The sequence below is a fragment of the Monodelphis domestica genome, chromosome 6, assembly GCF_027887165.1.
Source record: "Monodelphis domestica isolate mMonDom1 chromosome 6, mMonDom1.pri, whole genome shotgun sequence".
Lineage (NCBI taxonomy): Eukaryota > Metazoa > Chordata > Mammalia > Didelphimorphia > Didelphidae > Monodelphis > Monodelphis domestica.
The window spans coordinates 13,892,907-13,909,930 of NC_077232.1; the positions used below are offsets into that span (position 1 = coordinate 13,892,907).

The 17,024-nt window shown below is 36.3% G+C and overlaps 1 protein-coding gene across 2 annotated transcripts in view; it reads left to right on the forward strand.

Annotated features, from left to right (window-relative positions):
- VN2R644 (vomeronasal 2 receptor 644) overlaps window positions 1–17,024 on the forward strand; it is a 52,944-nt gene that overhangs the window by 12,806 nt on the left and 23,114 nt on the right. The window contains exons 1-2 of one of the 2 annotated variants that reach the window (XM_007497306.2): window positions 11,868–12,112; window positions 14,812–15,103. In XM_007497306.2, coding sequence (XP_007497368.2) covers window positions 11,868–12,112; window positions 14,812–15,103 — 537 coding nt within the window. 2 annotated transcript variants of the gene reach the window in all.

A 17,024-nucleotide genomic window follows, 5' to 3' on the forward strand; every position in this document is an offset into this window, starting at 1 on the left:
GAAATTAAAGTAGTGAGGGAGGGAGTAGAAAAGAAAGAAAAACCAATGTTTTGCTATGTGCATTGACAGAAAGCCAAATTAGAGGCAGTCCCTTTTGGCATGAAAATGTACATTTACAATAAATGTTCAATCAAACTTCAGTTCAATCAACCATATCCAAAGTTCATTCTTGATCTTCTTGATGTAGGGTAGGTTTTCTGGCATATTTCTGTATCAGTTCATTCTCTGGATTTCCTCTGGATTTAGGAGTTTATCAAACTTCTTCCTTGAAGATCTTTTCTAGAAAAAAAAATCAAAATCTTGGATTTTTATGAAATTCAATCTCAAACAAAAAAAATCAAAAATATTGGATTCTAAATTAAAATACACCACCCTAACCTCATACCCAACCCATTCATCCTGTCCCAACCCCTCTTCATCTTCCCCTTAGCCCCTTCTTCCTTTTGCCCTCCTTCCCACCCTGCCCAAAACATTTCCCATAGTGCTCCTACCTCTCTTCTTTCTGGAACTATGGGTTCACAACATCCCTCCCTCAGCTTGCCCACCCCTTCCCCTTCTCTTACCTACCTAATTAAAAATGGAGCAAGAAGCCTAGAGACAAAAACAAGAAAAAGTTCAGATAGAAGTTTATTTCTTCTAAAGAAAATTCCAACTTTCAATAAAAATTGGAACTTAGTATCTATAAGACAACATATACATTTCAGTCCTGAGGATTTAATTAATTCAAAGAAGAGCTTCACACATTCAAGGAAGATCCAATATTCAATAGATTGGAGAACATATTCAAAAATTTGACCCCACTTGGATATATATTGAAAATTTATTAGAAAAATTTCTGAAAAAAAGAGAGGAAAATAATGTCATCTCTTTGGCTAACAAGAATTAAGTTAAGGGAGCAAATTATTGGCCAACCAAGTTTCCACATTGGAACCCAAATTTTGAAAAGGATTATACAAAACTAAACCAGCCCAGAGAAACATTATTGACAGCCATGAGAGTGTGCTCTGATAGACCAGATTCATGGCCTAAATTAGAAAGCACCAAACGAGAAATAGATGAGACTCCATCCCAGTTTATGGATAGACATAGATGTGGGGAAAATATATATGCACTTTGAACTATCCAGAAAAAGAGACATTAGACAAATACATAAACAATTCAGTAAGAATTATTGTTCATTGGTAAAAGACTACTTTAAAACAAGCTTCCCTAAATGGGACTTTATGGACATTAAAGAATTGAGGAGAGTAGCAGTCAACATTTATAGTAGTAGTCTCCTGGTAACCGAGGATGATGATTGTCTTTGTGCGCTTTCATCTATGATGTAGATGAGTGTGCACAAAAACACTTGTGCATGAAGGAGATTTAAGTGGAAAACTCGATGCACAGAGACAGTCCCACTCTCTCGGCATTGGAAGCCTGGGTCCAGTGGCACGAAAAATTGTTACACCTGGAGACTTCCTCAGCTGCATTGGATGGCCATGTTGTTTTTTGTGCTCCAACACGCCCTAAGCACTCCACAGTACTTTGCTGCGTCGCCATCTCAGCCTTTGAACCTTCTTATTGGTTTCTTCCATCTGTTCGGCCAAAGTAGTCTTCACATGCTGGGTGAGCAAAGCCCTGGTTCACCAGGGGTCAATGACCCAAAGGCTACTCTCACAAGGTTTAGCCAGCCTGTCGAAGCCTTTGCCCAGGGTGTGGCTGCTGCCACATGGTAGCAGCTACTAGGAGCCACAAATGAGAGCTGGGTGTCAGGTGAGGGTAAGAGGTTGGAGAGCTGCCCTAGAAGGGCATGACAAGCCCTCTATACCAGAGATACTACTCCTCCATGAGCACCCAATATACTCCACATTTATAAGGGCATAAGAAAAAGACATGCCGAAAACAGTAAATCAGTTGAAGTTTTACTGAAAGAAATAGAAATGTTAAAAAGAAAACAGAAAAATTAGGGAGAAACCATAACCCCTTTGCAGTAATCCACAGATAAATCAGTAAGATTCCTTTACTGTGGAAGAAGACTCGATGTAATGATGGTCTTTAAGAACTGGCTATAGGAAAAAAGAAATAATAACAACTTTAGAAATAATAACTATAGAAATGACTAAAGATCATAGAAATTACAACTTTAGGAGTGATAGAAATAACTATAATGACTATAGGGATCAAAATTTTAGAAATCAAAATTATAGAAACAGAAATTGGGAAAATGACAGTGCTCAAACTGAGACAAAAGGACATACAAAATGAAATACCAAACAATATATAAAAAATTGAGTTCATCCAAAAAATACTTAGGGTGCTTCTACTCCTCTATATTGGGCAGAAGGTGGTGACCCTTAGAACTCTATTATTTATTGTTCATATCAACCCTTTTCAGTTTTGTCTCCCCTCCGAATAGTAGCAAAAAAGAAAAAAAATGGATTTTTAAAAAATACAGTATCTCTGTGACTGATTATACTTTTTGTTGATAATGAATAATTGACTATATGGATGGTATCTAACAATTGATTATGATAAGACTTCCCTATTGATGGATCTCTACTATTGAACTTTATTTGTTCCATACAATATTTTACTTTTTTTTTCTTTCTCCCAATTTTTCCAGATTTCAAGCACATGTAATTGAATTGAAAACATTTTTTAACTATTTTTGATTTTTTCAATGGGCTAAGATATCCTTTTGCTTAGCATACTATAATAGTTTTAGACTATGGAAACCTTCCACTTATGGATAAATATTATGAGACTGTGATTTATGATGGTCTCTGATTCTATGGATATGGAAATAAGAAAAGGAGCAGAGACTTTATCTACATAGTGGCATAGAAGCCCAGATTTAACCTGAAAAGTGCCAAAAGAGCACATAGGTCAAGAGAAATCAATCCATATAGGATTGATGAACTTCTACACCATTATAAAAGGACTTGAACCTAGTGTGAGATTCGAGGTTGAGGCTCTTGACATATGTTAAGACATAGGGTTCCTTTAACCACACTCCTTGAAAAATATTTTTCTGTGAAAGTACCCATCAATTGATTAGTCTGGCTCACCAATCCCTGAGAAATTACAAAAATATCAGACCAGGAAATGACACTTTCCTTTTTTACATGAAAATCTTGTTTTTCTTTTTTCTCTGGTATAGTATGGCAACTTCCTGTAGTCCTGACTTATAATGGGTAAATACAAGATTACTGTAATTTTTTCCCAAAGATTTGTAGAATAAAAATAACTTTCATTGGACTCTAATACAAGCATCTATTATGAATTTACTGAGGAAATCAAATAATTTTGGTAGAATTGTCATTTTTATTATATTAGTTCACCCTACCTATTAGCAATTAATGTTTTTCTGATTGTTTATATCAGATTTTGTTTATGTGAAAAGTGTTTTATAATTGCTTTCATATCATTCCTGTGTTTGACTTGACAAGTAGATTATCAAATATTTTGTTTAGAGTGTTTTTAAGTTGAATTTCACTTTCTAACTTTCATTGCTGGACACTGTTGTTAATATATAGAAATACTAATGATTTATGTGGATTTATTTTGTAAACTGCAAATATACTAAAGTTATTAATTATTTCAACTAGTTTTTTTTTATATTTTAAAAGTTTTATTAATAATAATTAGGGCAAAAGAACTGCCTGATTTCAGCCTGGTCACAGGTCCAAAAAGAGAGAGGGGGGGAGGAGTTAAAGCCACTTAAATACAATCATGCAAAATGCGGGGACACAGGAAAAGGGAATTTTGGGAAATCCTAAGGGACTTCTGGGGGATAAAGTCCAAAGGCTCAAAATCTCCATTTATACATACCCCCATGATCCTATTGGGAAACCAGTTTCCCCCAAAGGATCATGGAAACATAATCAACTTAAAAATCACAAGAATTTGTGGATAAAAGGAAAAGAGAACAAAACAAATGATTACTAGGTTGACAAAAAGCCAATTTGGGGGCAGTCCCCTTAGACATAAGAGTATACATTCAAAACAAAGGCATTTCAACACCCTAAAATTCAATTCACATCCCAAAGTCCACTCTGGATCTTCTGGTGCAACATGTGGTCTTTGCAGTCATCTATCTTCAGGGTGCATTCTCGATTCTGGGAGGTAGCAAGTTTCTTATCCTAAAATTGCTCAAATTTAAATAAAAGACAAGAGGACTTGAACTTATTTGGGGTTTGAGTTTGCAGCTGTTTAACACATGTTAAAGGCAGGTCTTCCTTGTCCCACATTCTACCTAGTATCTCAAATTTGACTCCTACCTGGCTCCTATAATGTAGTTCCTTTTCTGTCTTTCATGGTGTGGCAAACTTTCTATTGTCCTGGCTACTAATTGGGTAAAGGCATACTTGCTTAAATCATTTTAATTGGGCCCTGATTCAATTATTATATATTTGTTTTTCCTTTACTTAGATTTTTTAAGACAAAAGACTTTTACATTTTGTATTTCATTGACAAGTTATTTTTTCACCTTTATTTGGATTTTTTCCTGTTTTTGATTTTCTTTTGCAAATTGATTCATATACCTCATAACTCAGTCATGTATCCCTGAGTGATCCCTGTGTTTGTTATTATTCACCTCAGGGAGGAAGACATTGTTGTGAACTTTTATTTAAATTTCAACTAGTTTTTAGTTGATTCTGTAAGATTCTTTAAGTATACCATCATATCACCTGCAAAGAGTTTAATTTCTTCAGTGCATTCATAAATTCCTTCAATTTCTTTTCTTCCCTTTTTTCAGAAAAGTAGCATTTCTCATGCAATTATTGTGCTTCTTTTTCTACTTGATTGATTTTGTTTTTTAAACTATTATTTCCTTCTTGTTTATTTTCATTTCTTTTCCACATTTTTCTTCTCTCTATAATTTGATTTTTGAATTCCTTTTTCATGTGTTCCAGAATTGAGAACAATTTCCATTTTCTTTGATGTTTTGCATGTGACTGCTTTGATCTCACTATCTCATAGTGAGTCTATGCCTTGTTCTTCTTTATCTACATAAAACAGGTTTGCTACAACTGCACATACAAATTCTAAAGTGGATCACAATTCCCAAGATTACAAAAAACCATTTGGTTATAGTAGCAAACAAACCAGTTCCTTGTAGCCATGAGAGGTTCAGATGTCATGGAAGTCTCTACAGTGATTTGCTGAGTGTCATTAAAAGACCTTTGCAGCTCATGGATATTTGTCACAATTTCCCTATCTATGTAAGAACAAGAATATTGATTAATTAATTGATTAATTAATAAGGACACATGCAACTCCTGATGAAGCTATAAGCATGTCATGAGACAGCCAGTTTTTTATAACCATTTTTGCTAAGAATTTAATCTCATCCTATAGGAAAGAGATTGTCTTAAATGTTTGGGAGATGGTTTGAACTGAATCTTGAATGAAGCTTTCAACCTTTTGGTTCTAGAATGCCACTAAGTACCTAAATTCCTGGCCATGGACTTATCCATCTGGTGAAATAACAGGCATGTACAGATACTGGTGAGGTGATATAAGCCAAACCACAAGTACCATACCACCTTTGGGGAAGGGTAGAGTAAGGTGAAGAGTTACAAAGCACTGTTCAAGCCCACATGGGAAGTCTATCTTCAGCTGGGATGAGACCATAACAGTCGTATAAGACGTATTTTAAATGTTCTATCCATTGCATTTCTTTGCTTTATCTTGACACAAATAAATGTGGAGGTAGGGAACAGAATGTTGAGATTGCACTTCACCTTGTCAACTATTTATCTACCACTTAATGGACACTGACCTCTTTTCACCAACAAATTAAAACTAAGCCATGATCAGTCAGAGGTGGTGGTGCTCCTAAGTATCTGAAAACTAATTTAGAAGACGCGTTCAAATCAATGGATATTTTCCATTTCTTAAATTTCTCAAAGACCAATGATATACATTACAATCAGTTTGACAGAGTTCATGTATCATCACACACTGCTACCCTCAGCTCTAGTTCCAATTTTTTTAAAGTTTCAGTTATTCCATGATGGTATGATGGCCTGTGGGCTAGTAGCTCTTGAAGTCAACACCTGTTGCTGATTCAATCTCCACTAATGACTGCTGATGTTTTTCGAGGTATCAAGCACTGTGAGGTACCTTGCCTTAGGTCTTAGGGCTTCATGACAAGCTAGAAACAACCCAAAAGCCATGGGCTTTGGACCTAACTGTAGTTTTCTTTCAGGACTTGGGGACTCACTATAGTCTTATGCTAGATCTTGGGACTTCAAGGGGCTGGTGTTGGATTAAGAAAGATCTCATGATCTTGAAGTTGACTTGTGCCCAGGTTAAGAACCTGGCGAAGTAGGTAGATGATGGGTGGCTTGGACTCCTCTTTGTGTGATTTTATTTCTGGCTCCCATCTTTCCCCAATGAAATATCCCCTCTATGCCTACCTTCCCAGAGTTTTTTGTTCAGGGAGTTACTTCACTCCACTTCATTGTCCCTTGTTGTTTCTGTGACACAAGTATTCTTTTTGAGGTTATCTTTTCAGGTTGATTTTAGGGAATTCTCAGAGTGGTTCCAGATTTTAAGTGCTGCTACCCTGTCATGTTGGCTTTTTCCCTCTCCAATCTTGCTTTTTCAGAGTAAGACGTCAGTCAGCATTTATTCATCACTGATAATGTTCTAAGCATTGTGCTAGACATTGTGAATAAAATGGTTGGCCATGCTCCAATTCTAAGGCCTGGACTAAAATGAAATAGGTCTGTAGTAGTTGTCAAGTTGGGTCACAACAATGACTTTAATACAACATTATAAAGTAAATTCCAATTCCTTAATGAAAAGGGTGAGATTTTAAAATGAAATCTTATTTTAATAGGTGTTACCAGAGGAGGGTTGTTATAGTGAAGGTCCTATGAAGGAACATAATGTAGATATTATCCTTCCACAATGTATGTGTAAACATAAGGATGTTGAGTCACATGGTAGCATAGCAATAAGTGATGAAGTGTTAGCATACTCCATTGTTATATTATCTTGTTTTGAGGAATTAGAAAATACATGTAGGGTAAGTGTTGGTCCCATGATGGGAAATTGATGGAAAGATTGAGGCAAGAGTCTTCCAGAAAGGTTGGGTATATCTGGTTTGTGATAAAAATTTATGGAGGAAAAACTAATAGTGAGGACATTATTTATTTCTGTGTGTTACGATTCTTGTCGTTTATGTAAAGAAATCTTGATACAGAATCAATCAGCTCCTGATGAATATTTATGTTCAATTGATTATAAAATTTTGACTTTTGTCTATTGAGGATGAGAATAAAGAACCAAATTGGACCCCAATAAATACATAGCATGCAGCAGTCCAGCCCATATGTATAATTAAGAGGCAAGGATTGTGTGTGGGTACATGGCCATTCTGCACATGGCAATGAACTCTGTTCCCAGTGTGGCTAGGGTTAGGGTGCGAAAGCTTACTTCCCTTTGTCTTTCTCACCTGGGATAAAACCCCACCTTCACCTTGTTGTAATTTGCAATTATCCGATGGCAATACACTATGTAACTCATCAATATGTATTGAGAACATTTGCGTATCAAAGAAATTAAAAAGGGAGCTCGAAGCCATCTCCATCTCGATCTCTTGGAGATCTCTCAGGATTGCTTAACTCTGTCTCTTCTCTTCTCTCTATCTCTCACCTGAAACCTGGCCTTCGGCCAGGTGTCTCTTTCTTTTCCAATGCTAATACGTAGCACTCTCTAATTCTACTCTGTTTATTCTCCCAACTAAGCTACATCATCCTCTGACTGGTTTGGATCTCTGGACGGAAATTAGCCTTTCTGAGAAGTCCACTGATAGGAGCATGGCTGCGGCTACAAGATCATTAATAAGCCTGGTCTCTGACTCATTTCTGACATCTCAAACTTGGCTCCATCACACCCTTTGCGGAATCAAAAACTTCTATCCTTTCTCTATCTTCCTTATCTTATGGCTTCTAGTGGGCTGAGAGGCTATATAGCAGTTTGTAAGAGAGAAAACCTAGACTGAATCTGGCAGTTTGGGGTTTCACTCCCTGGGTAAGCTGGTGTTACATGGTTTTGAGATCAGGAGTTGTCTCCTTGCAGTGGTCACAGCATTTGGGTTTGTATGTATCTTGGTATATCTATTGTTTTGTGTCGTTATTGTACCCTCAGTTCTGTATAACTCTGTTCTGCTATTGTGAACCTCTGTTGTACCCCTGCTCATATTTCTATTTCATCAGGAATAATTTTACTATGTATCTCACTCTCTGGCATAAAAAGCATTTCTTATTATCTCTTTGACCCCTATTTTGGTATTGTAGTTTTTGATATGGGAATGTCCTAATGGTAGCTAGATTCTTGGTCTCATCTAACTCTTTCTGCCTAATGGTTTCCTTGGTCTCTTCTAGCTTCTGCTTTAATTCTTCTTTCTCTTTTTGTTGTTCTGTATGGATCTTGTATAAGTATGTGACAGAGTATCTCAAATTTTGGAGAGATAGAGATTCAAAATTCATTCCAAAATGCTTGAAGAAGTTACTGAGATTTTGGCAATATCCCTTCAAAATTGTCTCTTTATATGGGGAATACATTCTTGGCTGTCCTGTCCATATCCCAAAATTACCTCCACATTTTCCATCAATCTGTCAATGTACACAGATGGATGATCTGTCTGCTCCTGCCTCAAACTATACAAATTTCCCCAAGAATTTGGTCTTGTACAAAAGGACATGCTTGCCTCTAATAGATCTTCCCTAATCTTTTTTAAGGAAAGTCATATTTGATGGTCTTGAAAAATCAAAATCCTCAAAATATTCAGGCCAACTTGTCAGTGTATTGTCTTCTCTCGTTTTCTTAATGAATTGTGAATGTACCTGGGGGGCTAAAGAGTTATGATAATAAGATTTCTACATCCTGGAAATCAGGATCATATAGTTTGAATGCTTTTCTTAGCTCCTTTAAATATCTAAATGGTTCTACACAAAATTTTGTCATTCTCAATTCCAGAGCATCCAAATCCTGAATGGAAAAAGACTTGTATACTTTTGCATGGAGAATACCAGAATCTGGGGTTACATTATCTCTGAGAGGCATGATCTTCTGTGCCCCTGGGACTTCCTCAAGTTCTGCATTTGTTTGTCCACCCTGATTTTCTCATTTTCTCAGTGCAAAACTCCACTGTCATAACTGTTGTTATGATAGGTGTCTCAGTGTCCTTGTGTGTGTGTATATACATATATATGTCTGTATCATTATCAGCCTCCTTAATATCCTCCCCTGTAACTAGCTCCTTTTCCTTGCACAGTTTCTCATTTTTCTTCATATTGAATTCCTGGCATATCTCTATAATTGTTGACATTTTGGGAGAACAAAAGTTCTAACCTATTATATATGTTGTTGTTCATTATATTCTTTTTGCCCAGAATTATCTTCATCCCCTTCTTCATAATGTTGTATAATTTCCAGAGAGCAGCAAGAGTACCTTATCCATCAGGGAGGGATAACAATTTCATTGATATTTCTAATGATATCTGATCCCAGTATTTTGTAATACTTATGTCATATACTAGACCAGTGATGGTGCTAAAGATGGAATAGTCCACCAATATGATAATATGGCTACTACCAGAAGTGTCCACATCATTTTCTGGAACATTGTTTCTATCCTCTATTTATTCCTCTTTTCTCTTTCTGATGTATAGAAATCAAGATGTCTGCCTTGATCCTGTGTGTAGTTGTCTTCAGAATCTATGTCCCCAAGGTGGCTGCCCTAAATAGTAACTTCCAATTGCCAGTCAGTGACTGTTGGTGATGGATTCTTTTGTATTCTTGGATGCCACTGTAATGGAGGGAGAAAGCATGGAGTCTCTCACCACTAATTTCAGGACCAGAGTGAGGTAGAGAAGGAATATAGCCAAGGGAGGAAGAGAGGATAGATTGGCTTTTCCTCTCACTTTCCCTGGTGAACTTCATTCATGTTGCCTTCAAAATAACAGATTAGTATTCCCTCATAGTTTTGGTTGAAATAGAAATAGAGGGCAGATGGCTTCTCCCTCTCTGAGGAGAGAAGTATAATATTCCTTCCCCAGATTTTGAATCTCTTTTCTTGATTACTATGAAGCAGGCACTTGATCTTATAAACAGCTATTTATTCTAAAGAATATATAAAAGGTAATGAAAGTGAGTTGTGGGATAAGGTAATTGGGAAGGAGGGAAATAGGAAGTCCCTAATAATAACAATTGAACTCCTTCACCCCAAATCCTGCAGGGTCAGGTTTTGTCTGCCTGACCCCCCTGGGTCAATTGTGAGAGTTGTCCTGAATTTTAGCTTTCCTAGCTATTATCAAGTTGAAAGGATTATCTACAGGGATTTAGAGGATCTTCTTCTGATTCATCTTCACTGGATACTGGGATCAGGTTTTACAGAATGGGGCTCCAGGTTCAGAGGTTTGCTCAGAGCAACCTCTCTTGTAGGCTTCCCAACATGAAGCTGTCTGGATCTTCTCAGTTCCTCTGTTCTTCCTTTGAATTTCTCTCCTTGCCCTTTCCCCACTCAAGATGGTGTTCCAGTATGAGGAGTCTGCTTTTCTTCTTCCTCTGGGAGATTCAGTCTATTTTCTCTTATAAGTTCAATAGAATATATGCCAATTCTAGATTACTTCTTAATTATCTGTGAGACGCTTATTCTACTGAGCCAAAGGTATCCACTAGTGATATAACAGGCATATTGATAAAGAATGAGATTTATCAATCTATAACCATTGTTGAAATTAAGAAAAAATTACTATCATGTATTCTTTTAGCTATTGTTTAGTGTGTACTTCCACTCACCAAAGGACTTATGGCTCATGTTATCAAATTCATAAAAATGTAAAATTCATCTCAGTCTCAGAATTTGTGGCCCTCAAAATTGACACTAACACTCTAACTTCCTGCCTTTCTCATGTTAACCTTGTCTCTGCTTGATGCAATATATGGAAATATTGAGTCATTACAGAGATTTGGTTTGGCCAGAGTGGATACATTACTCTAGAAGTCTAAATACTGTACTGATATGCATCAAATAGGTTTGTGGACATCTCAAAACCTAGGGAAGCTGCTAATGATCCAGGGATTGAAAGCAGGGAAGCAGGTTCTAAAAGTTACTCCACTTGGCAAAGGACTTATATTTCATGTTATCAAGTGTTAAAAATGTAAAATTCATCTCAGTCTCTGAACTTGTGGCCCTCAACATTGACACTAACACTCTCACTTCCTGCCCTTCTCATGTCAAACTGGTCTCTGCTTGATGAAATCTGGAAATAATGACTCATTGCAGAAATGTGTTTTGGTGAGAGTGGAAATATTACTCTAGAAGTATAACCCATGTACTGAAATGGATCATAGAGGTTTTTGGACAACTCAAAACCAAGAGAAGTTTCTAATGCTCCAGGGATTGAAAGCAGGGAAGCAGGTTCTAAAAGGTACTTTGTCACTTGAGTTTTTAACTCAGGAAGGAGAATGCAGGTGAAGAGCTGCAGGGCAGAGTGGTCCCCAGAGGCCCTCACTCTCAGACTTTGATCAACATATTATTTTGACTACCACTGGAGAGATATGATGATATGATGACTTTCCTTGCCTACCCACAGGGAATAAGGTGAATAATATCGAGGAGCTAAAAATGTCCCATATATATACCGCATTCTATATATCTTTTTCCTTCATACTAAACAGAGTCCTATCTAATGTCTTACATTCGAATATCCAGTTTATGAGGGATTGTTCAAAAGTTGAGCATTTATTAGAAAAGAAAAATCTTTAGTTACAGAGAACATGTCCATATAGTCATGAGAAAAGACCTGCCCAATTATCTTGGACTTCTCTTGTCCTTAAATATTTTTACATTTTAGATATTGACCATGGGCTTGGGTAAACTGAGGCTGTCTTCCTTTAGTTTATTTGTGATCCTGCTTTGTCAGTTGTCTTTTTCTGCATACCAAATGGGGGATCATCCTTGTCACTTAAAAAGAGATTATAGTCTTACATACAGAAAGGAAGGGGACTTGGTTATAGGGGGCTTCTTCTCCCTGTTTCTGAAGACCAGTATTTATGTGGACAAATTATCCTTCAGAATTCCTCCAGTCTGGACATCTGCAGATTCAAAGTAAGTTGTTTTTCTGTGTTATATTTCTGACTGGTGAAATGTAATTATCCATGTTCCTGATCGACTGTTCTTGTGGGCAGAATTGTGTTTTATTTGGCCTCACAGTTTTGGTTAAAGCAAAGATCTGGGTTTGGAAATTTCTAGGAAAGGGATATTCAGGAAGCTGATCACAAAGTTTTTTATTTTTATGGCATAGCAAGCAAGATAGTATATAAATATATATTTATATTGCCACTAGATATGGCACTAGAAATAGTCTGGGATATTTCACCACAAATGGAAGGAACTCATCTAGGGCAATGATTAAGGAGACATAGCAGGGAGGGAATATTCTCAATTTTGGGATTCTGGTGACAAAATCAGATTCTCCCCAACTGCCCATATTTGAGAAGTGGTTATAGATTCTAAATATGTAAAAGTATATTTCTCATCAGGTGCATATTGAAAAAGAAGTTTTGGGGATACATTTCAAACTAGTTTGGATGAAATTTTCATAGGAGGAGGCTCAAAATTTATATAGCAAACTGGGAGAAAGATCCATCATGAACTAACTAAGGCACCAGAAAGGAGAAACAATTCAGAATCCTCCAATCACTCCAGAATTTTATCCAGCTAAAAGCTTCAATTCTTATTTCCTGAAAGAGATTTAACAGTGGAAAAGTACAAAATGTTTCTCTTTCCCTATAAGATTTTATGGACCTTAGAACAACTTAGTCAAATGACTTCACATTGGAGCTCTACCTTAGAAATATATAAGGCACGTATACCTAAAATACCAAACAATTAAGTTCACAATGACCACAAATGCAATGTATATTAGATGTGTGAAACAATTCTTCAATCATATAGAATTTTCACCACCTCTGTGTCTAGGAAAGATAAACTAGAGGACCTTTTCACTCCACAGAATTAATTAACCACTATGTGCAGGTCATAAGGAAGGTATTAAACAAGGGAAAAAATGATCCTGGCCTCACGAACTCTGTCAATGAATATTATGGCAAAATTGGCTGTATTCATGATCATTGTTGTGCAAATAATTCATCTTCTGAATAAGGAGCTGGCTCTTTTTGAGCCTTCCTAGATCAGGATTAGAACAGTTCCTCTCATTTCTTATTAACTCAATATTTTCCTCTGCTTTCCATCCTTTCCTTCCCTATTATTTCTCAACCTCCTGATAGTTGTGTAATTTGAGGAAAGAAGATAGAGATTGAATCTGAATTTAGTATTGTCGGTAAGTGGTCACCTCAATGTCCTCAGAGATAATGGAATTGTGTAGACTTTTAGGATATCTCCAAACTGAGATATGTGAGATGCACAATATTCCTTAATCCTCCTGTGGGACTTAGCTTCTCAGCAGGTGTAATTTTGCCATGGTATAGGCATGTAAAGGCAAAATTATTTTTCTTGGTCTTCTTTAATTCTCCTCCTTGCATGGTAAGAATTTTATGGCTCCTCATATTCTTCTTCCAAAGTTCTTCTCTTTGTAGCCCTTCTTTTTGTTAAACATCTTTGTTTATTTTCTTCTTTTCTGCCAGAATTTCTTCATCTCATCTTTATTGTGATCATACAACACTTGGAATGGAGAAGATAGTTCAACAATCTCAGGAGGTTTTGTTAGGCCTAAAGTATGCCTTAAAACTAATAACTGTTGGAATTCTCTTTTTAATAGCTTTAAAGTTAGTTACTGGTCATTCTTCTGTGTACAACAGGAAGGACCCCAGTCACATAAAGCAATATGTTCCCTGAATGCAATATCTCAAGTCCCATCTTATCCCAGAGCTTGGTGAAATATATGCATGAGGTGTATCTGGTAAGGAAGCTTTGATAAAACAATGAATGTTAACTCTGGACAATGTACAATATTGGAAGGTTTGAGGATGGCAAAATAATCACAGAAGGAGAAACTTAGCAGTGTCGTATCCATTATTAATTTTGCCTTCAAAATCCACAACACCAGAATACTAGGGCTGAAATATGGTTACGAAGAGAAAAAAATATTGAAGAAATTTAGTGAATGAGGGAAGGAGTAGAATTGTCCTATATTACAAAAATGTGAGGGTCTCTCAGTACAAAAATCTAGTCAAGCCACATTGGATGTGTTGTGTTATTTTCTGGGCCCAAGATTGTAGAAAATGCTGAAAAAGGTTGGGGTGATGGTAGAAACCTGGGGTAAATGTTATATATGTTATAATATATTAAATATTAAATAATATATTAAATATATCATAATGCATTAAATATGATTACTTTTGAAAACTCACTTCATTTTTTCACTTTTAAGTGAAAGTTATAATTAGGATAGTTTGTTGAAATTTGCCAGTAAATTATTTTAGGGTTGATGGAAAAAAATACCTCCTAATACTCATGATATCATTATGGAATGATTTCCTTTTAGAGCCTGCAGGGTAGTGAATGACCTTAAATGAAAGGGCAGAGGACTTCACATATCTTGAAAAGTCTCACCTTTGGTAGGAACGGACCCAATCTTTTGTACACTCTTAATCTCAACCAATTTATAAACTTTTACACCAGCATCTTCTTTCCCTTCACTCAATGACTGTCCTTTAAGTATTAGTCACGCCCTATATATATAGCCTTGAAAGCATAACACTAATGACCTATATCCTTTCTAATATTAAACTTTGCTGTTTCTGTCAAGTTGTGTCTAGTTATTTATTTTCTTCCTGTCACTTTAGGTACATGATCAAACATTACCAACATTTTCTCATTTTCCAATTTGCTGTGCATGAGATCAACAAGGACCCCCATTTGCTACCCAACATAACTCTGGGATACCAGTTGTTCAGTAACTTCCATTCTAACAAACTAGCTTTGGAGAACTCTTTGATTTGGTTGTCAGGGATGGGTCCAACCATCCCTAACTACAATTGTGAACTGCAGCACAAATCAGTGGCTGTCATTGGTGGAATGTCCTCTACACTGTCCATGGCCATGGCTACCATGTTAGGACTCTATAAAGTCCCACAGGTAAGAGAGGCAATACTGTTGTGTATTTTTAGCCAGGATGCTCTTTCTCTTTCAAATAGCTGATTGACACCAGTGAACCAGTTCACACTTATCAAGAAGCTCTAGGCACAGACATGAAATTAGAAATACAAAACAAGGAAAAAGTCCCCTCTATGAATGAACTCATTGTGTTCTTCAGATAAGGTGATGTCATATTAAATTATTTGTTTATAGGGATAGTTTTGGGTCAAGTAAATAATCTTCCCAAATAATAGTCTTATCCTCTCAGCTCACCTTTATATATTTGAATAAAACTCTGAAAATTTTAGAGAGAAGCAAGATTTTTTCCCCTCTCACTTCAGAAAACTTCCAGGATGAACAATGTTCCTTTTCATTTGGAAACTGATTTATATTTTTCCCCAAAATGTATGAAGCATTAGTCCAACCCTTCAGTACGCTGTGCTAACAAGTACCATCCATTCTGCGTTAACAGTGATATTTAAATTTTAGCTGTGAAATTTCTTCCTCACTTAGGGCTTGTTTTGCCAAATGTGCAATGTATCATTTAGAACACAAATTTTTGGTCCATCAATTTAACGTATTTTAGTTAGACTTGATCAAGTGCCTGATATGCATTTTCTAACTGGATCCTCAGAGAATATTATGATGAAAATAAAACGTTTTGGTGGTCTGGATAGTGTGAACATGGAATTTAGCTCTCTCCTTATTGTAACAATGAAGTTACATTACTAAGTACCTTCATTGTTACAATCAGAGGATTAGAATTTAATCTTCACAATTCCTCCATGTTCATTGGGAGTCTAGTCTCCCCATTGATCTTTTAATAGAATCATGTTGTAGTCCCAAAACATTCTAAATACAGATTTATACAATAGTTCACCTTCTAACAGGAATTTACAATGGTTATAGATAAGAGGGAATTAGAAAAGAGAGAAAGAAAAACCAGTGATTTGCTAGGCACATTAACAAAATGCAAATTAGGGGGCAGTCCCCTTTGCCATAAAAGTGTATAATTACAATAAATGTTAAATCCCCTTCTGTTCAATCAATTGCACCCAAATATTCATTCTGTATCTTCTTGATTCAGTATAGGTTTCTGCAAGCATTTTTCTTCTAAGAGTTTATTTTTCTGGATTCAAGGAGATATCATATTTCTTTTCCTGAAATTCTTTTCAAACACAATTTTATTATTGGATTTTTATTTATAAAAATACACTACAATAGAGAGTCATCAGGGCAAGCAGACAGAATGAAGAGCTGATTCAATACTAAAACAAAATGCCTTTTACTTGCAAGCCCCAAGAGTGCCTCTATAGCAAGAAAGATGGGGATATGTGTTAGAAAAGTAAGAATGTATGGATTTCAATCAATTCTACGATGCTTCTCTGCCACAAAGTATTCATGTTTTACTTGTTTCTCTCGTTATCCTTTGGTATTCTCACAATTTTGATTCCTGAGAGATCATGGTGATCGATCATCACTTGTTTTTGGCTGAGTCTGATGAATGGTAGTATAAAAATTAGCCTTTATTTCATGAGTCAGGATCAGAGAAATCATTGCATAATTATGAAATGTGATTCGGGACAATTCCATTCAAACCACATTGATTGAGCAGTATCATGTGATAGGCATAGTACAAGAAAAAGATGATTTCCAAAACATAAAATGATCCCGATTACTTTCTGTAGTTCTTGTTGGCCTTTCCAGTCACAGATGGGTGCACCAAATAAATGCTGCTCACAAATTGCTACTCTTTCTCTGCTCTGTAGCACTTGCTTTAACTGCCTTCATGGCCTATGGAACAAATTGGTGCCATCAGCCCATTCTGATGGGGCAGCCCCTTGTGGACTGAGGTAAAAATATCCTCTCTGGCTAACAGGTGAGAGACTTGTCAGTTATCCTCAACCCCATTTAGACTGTT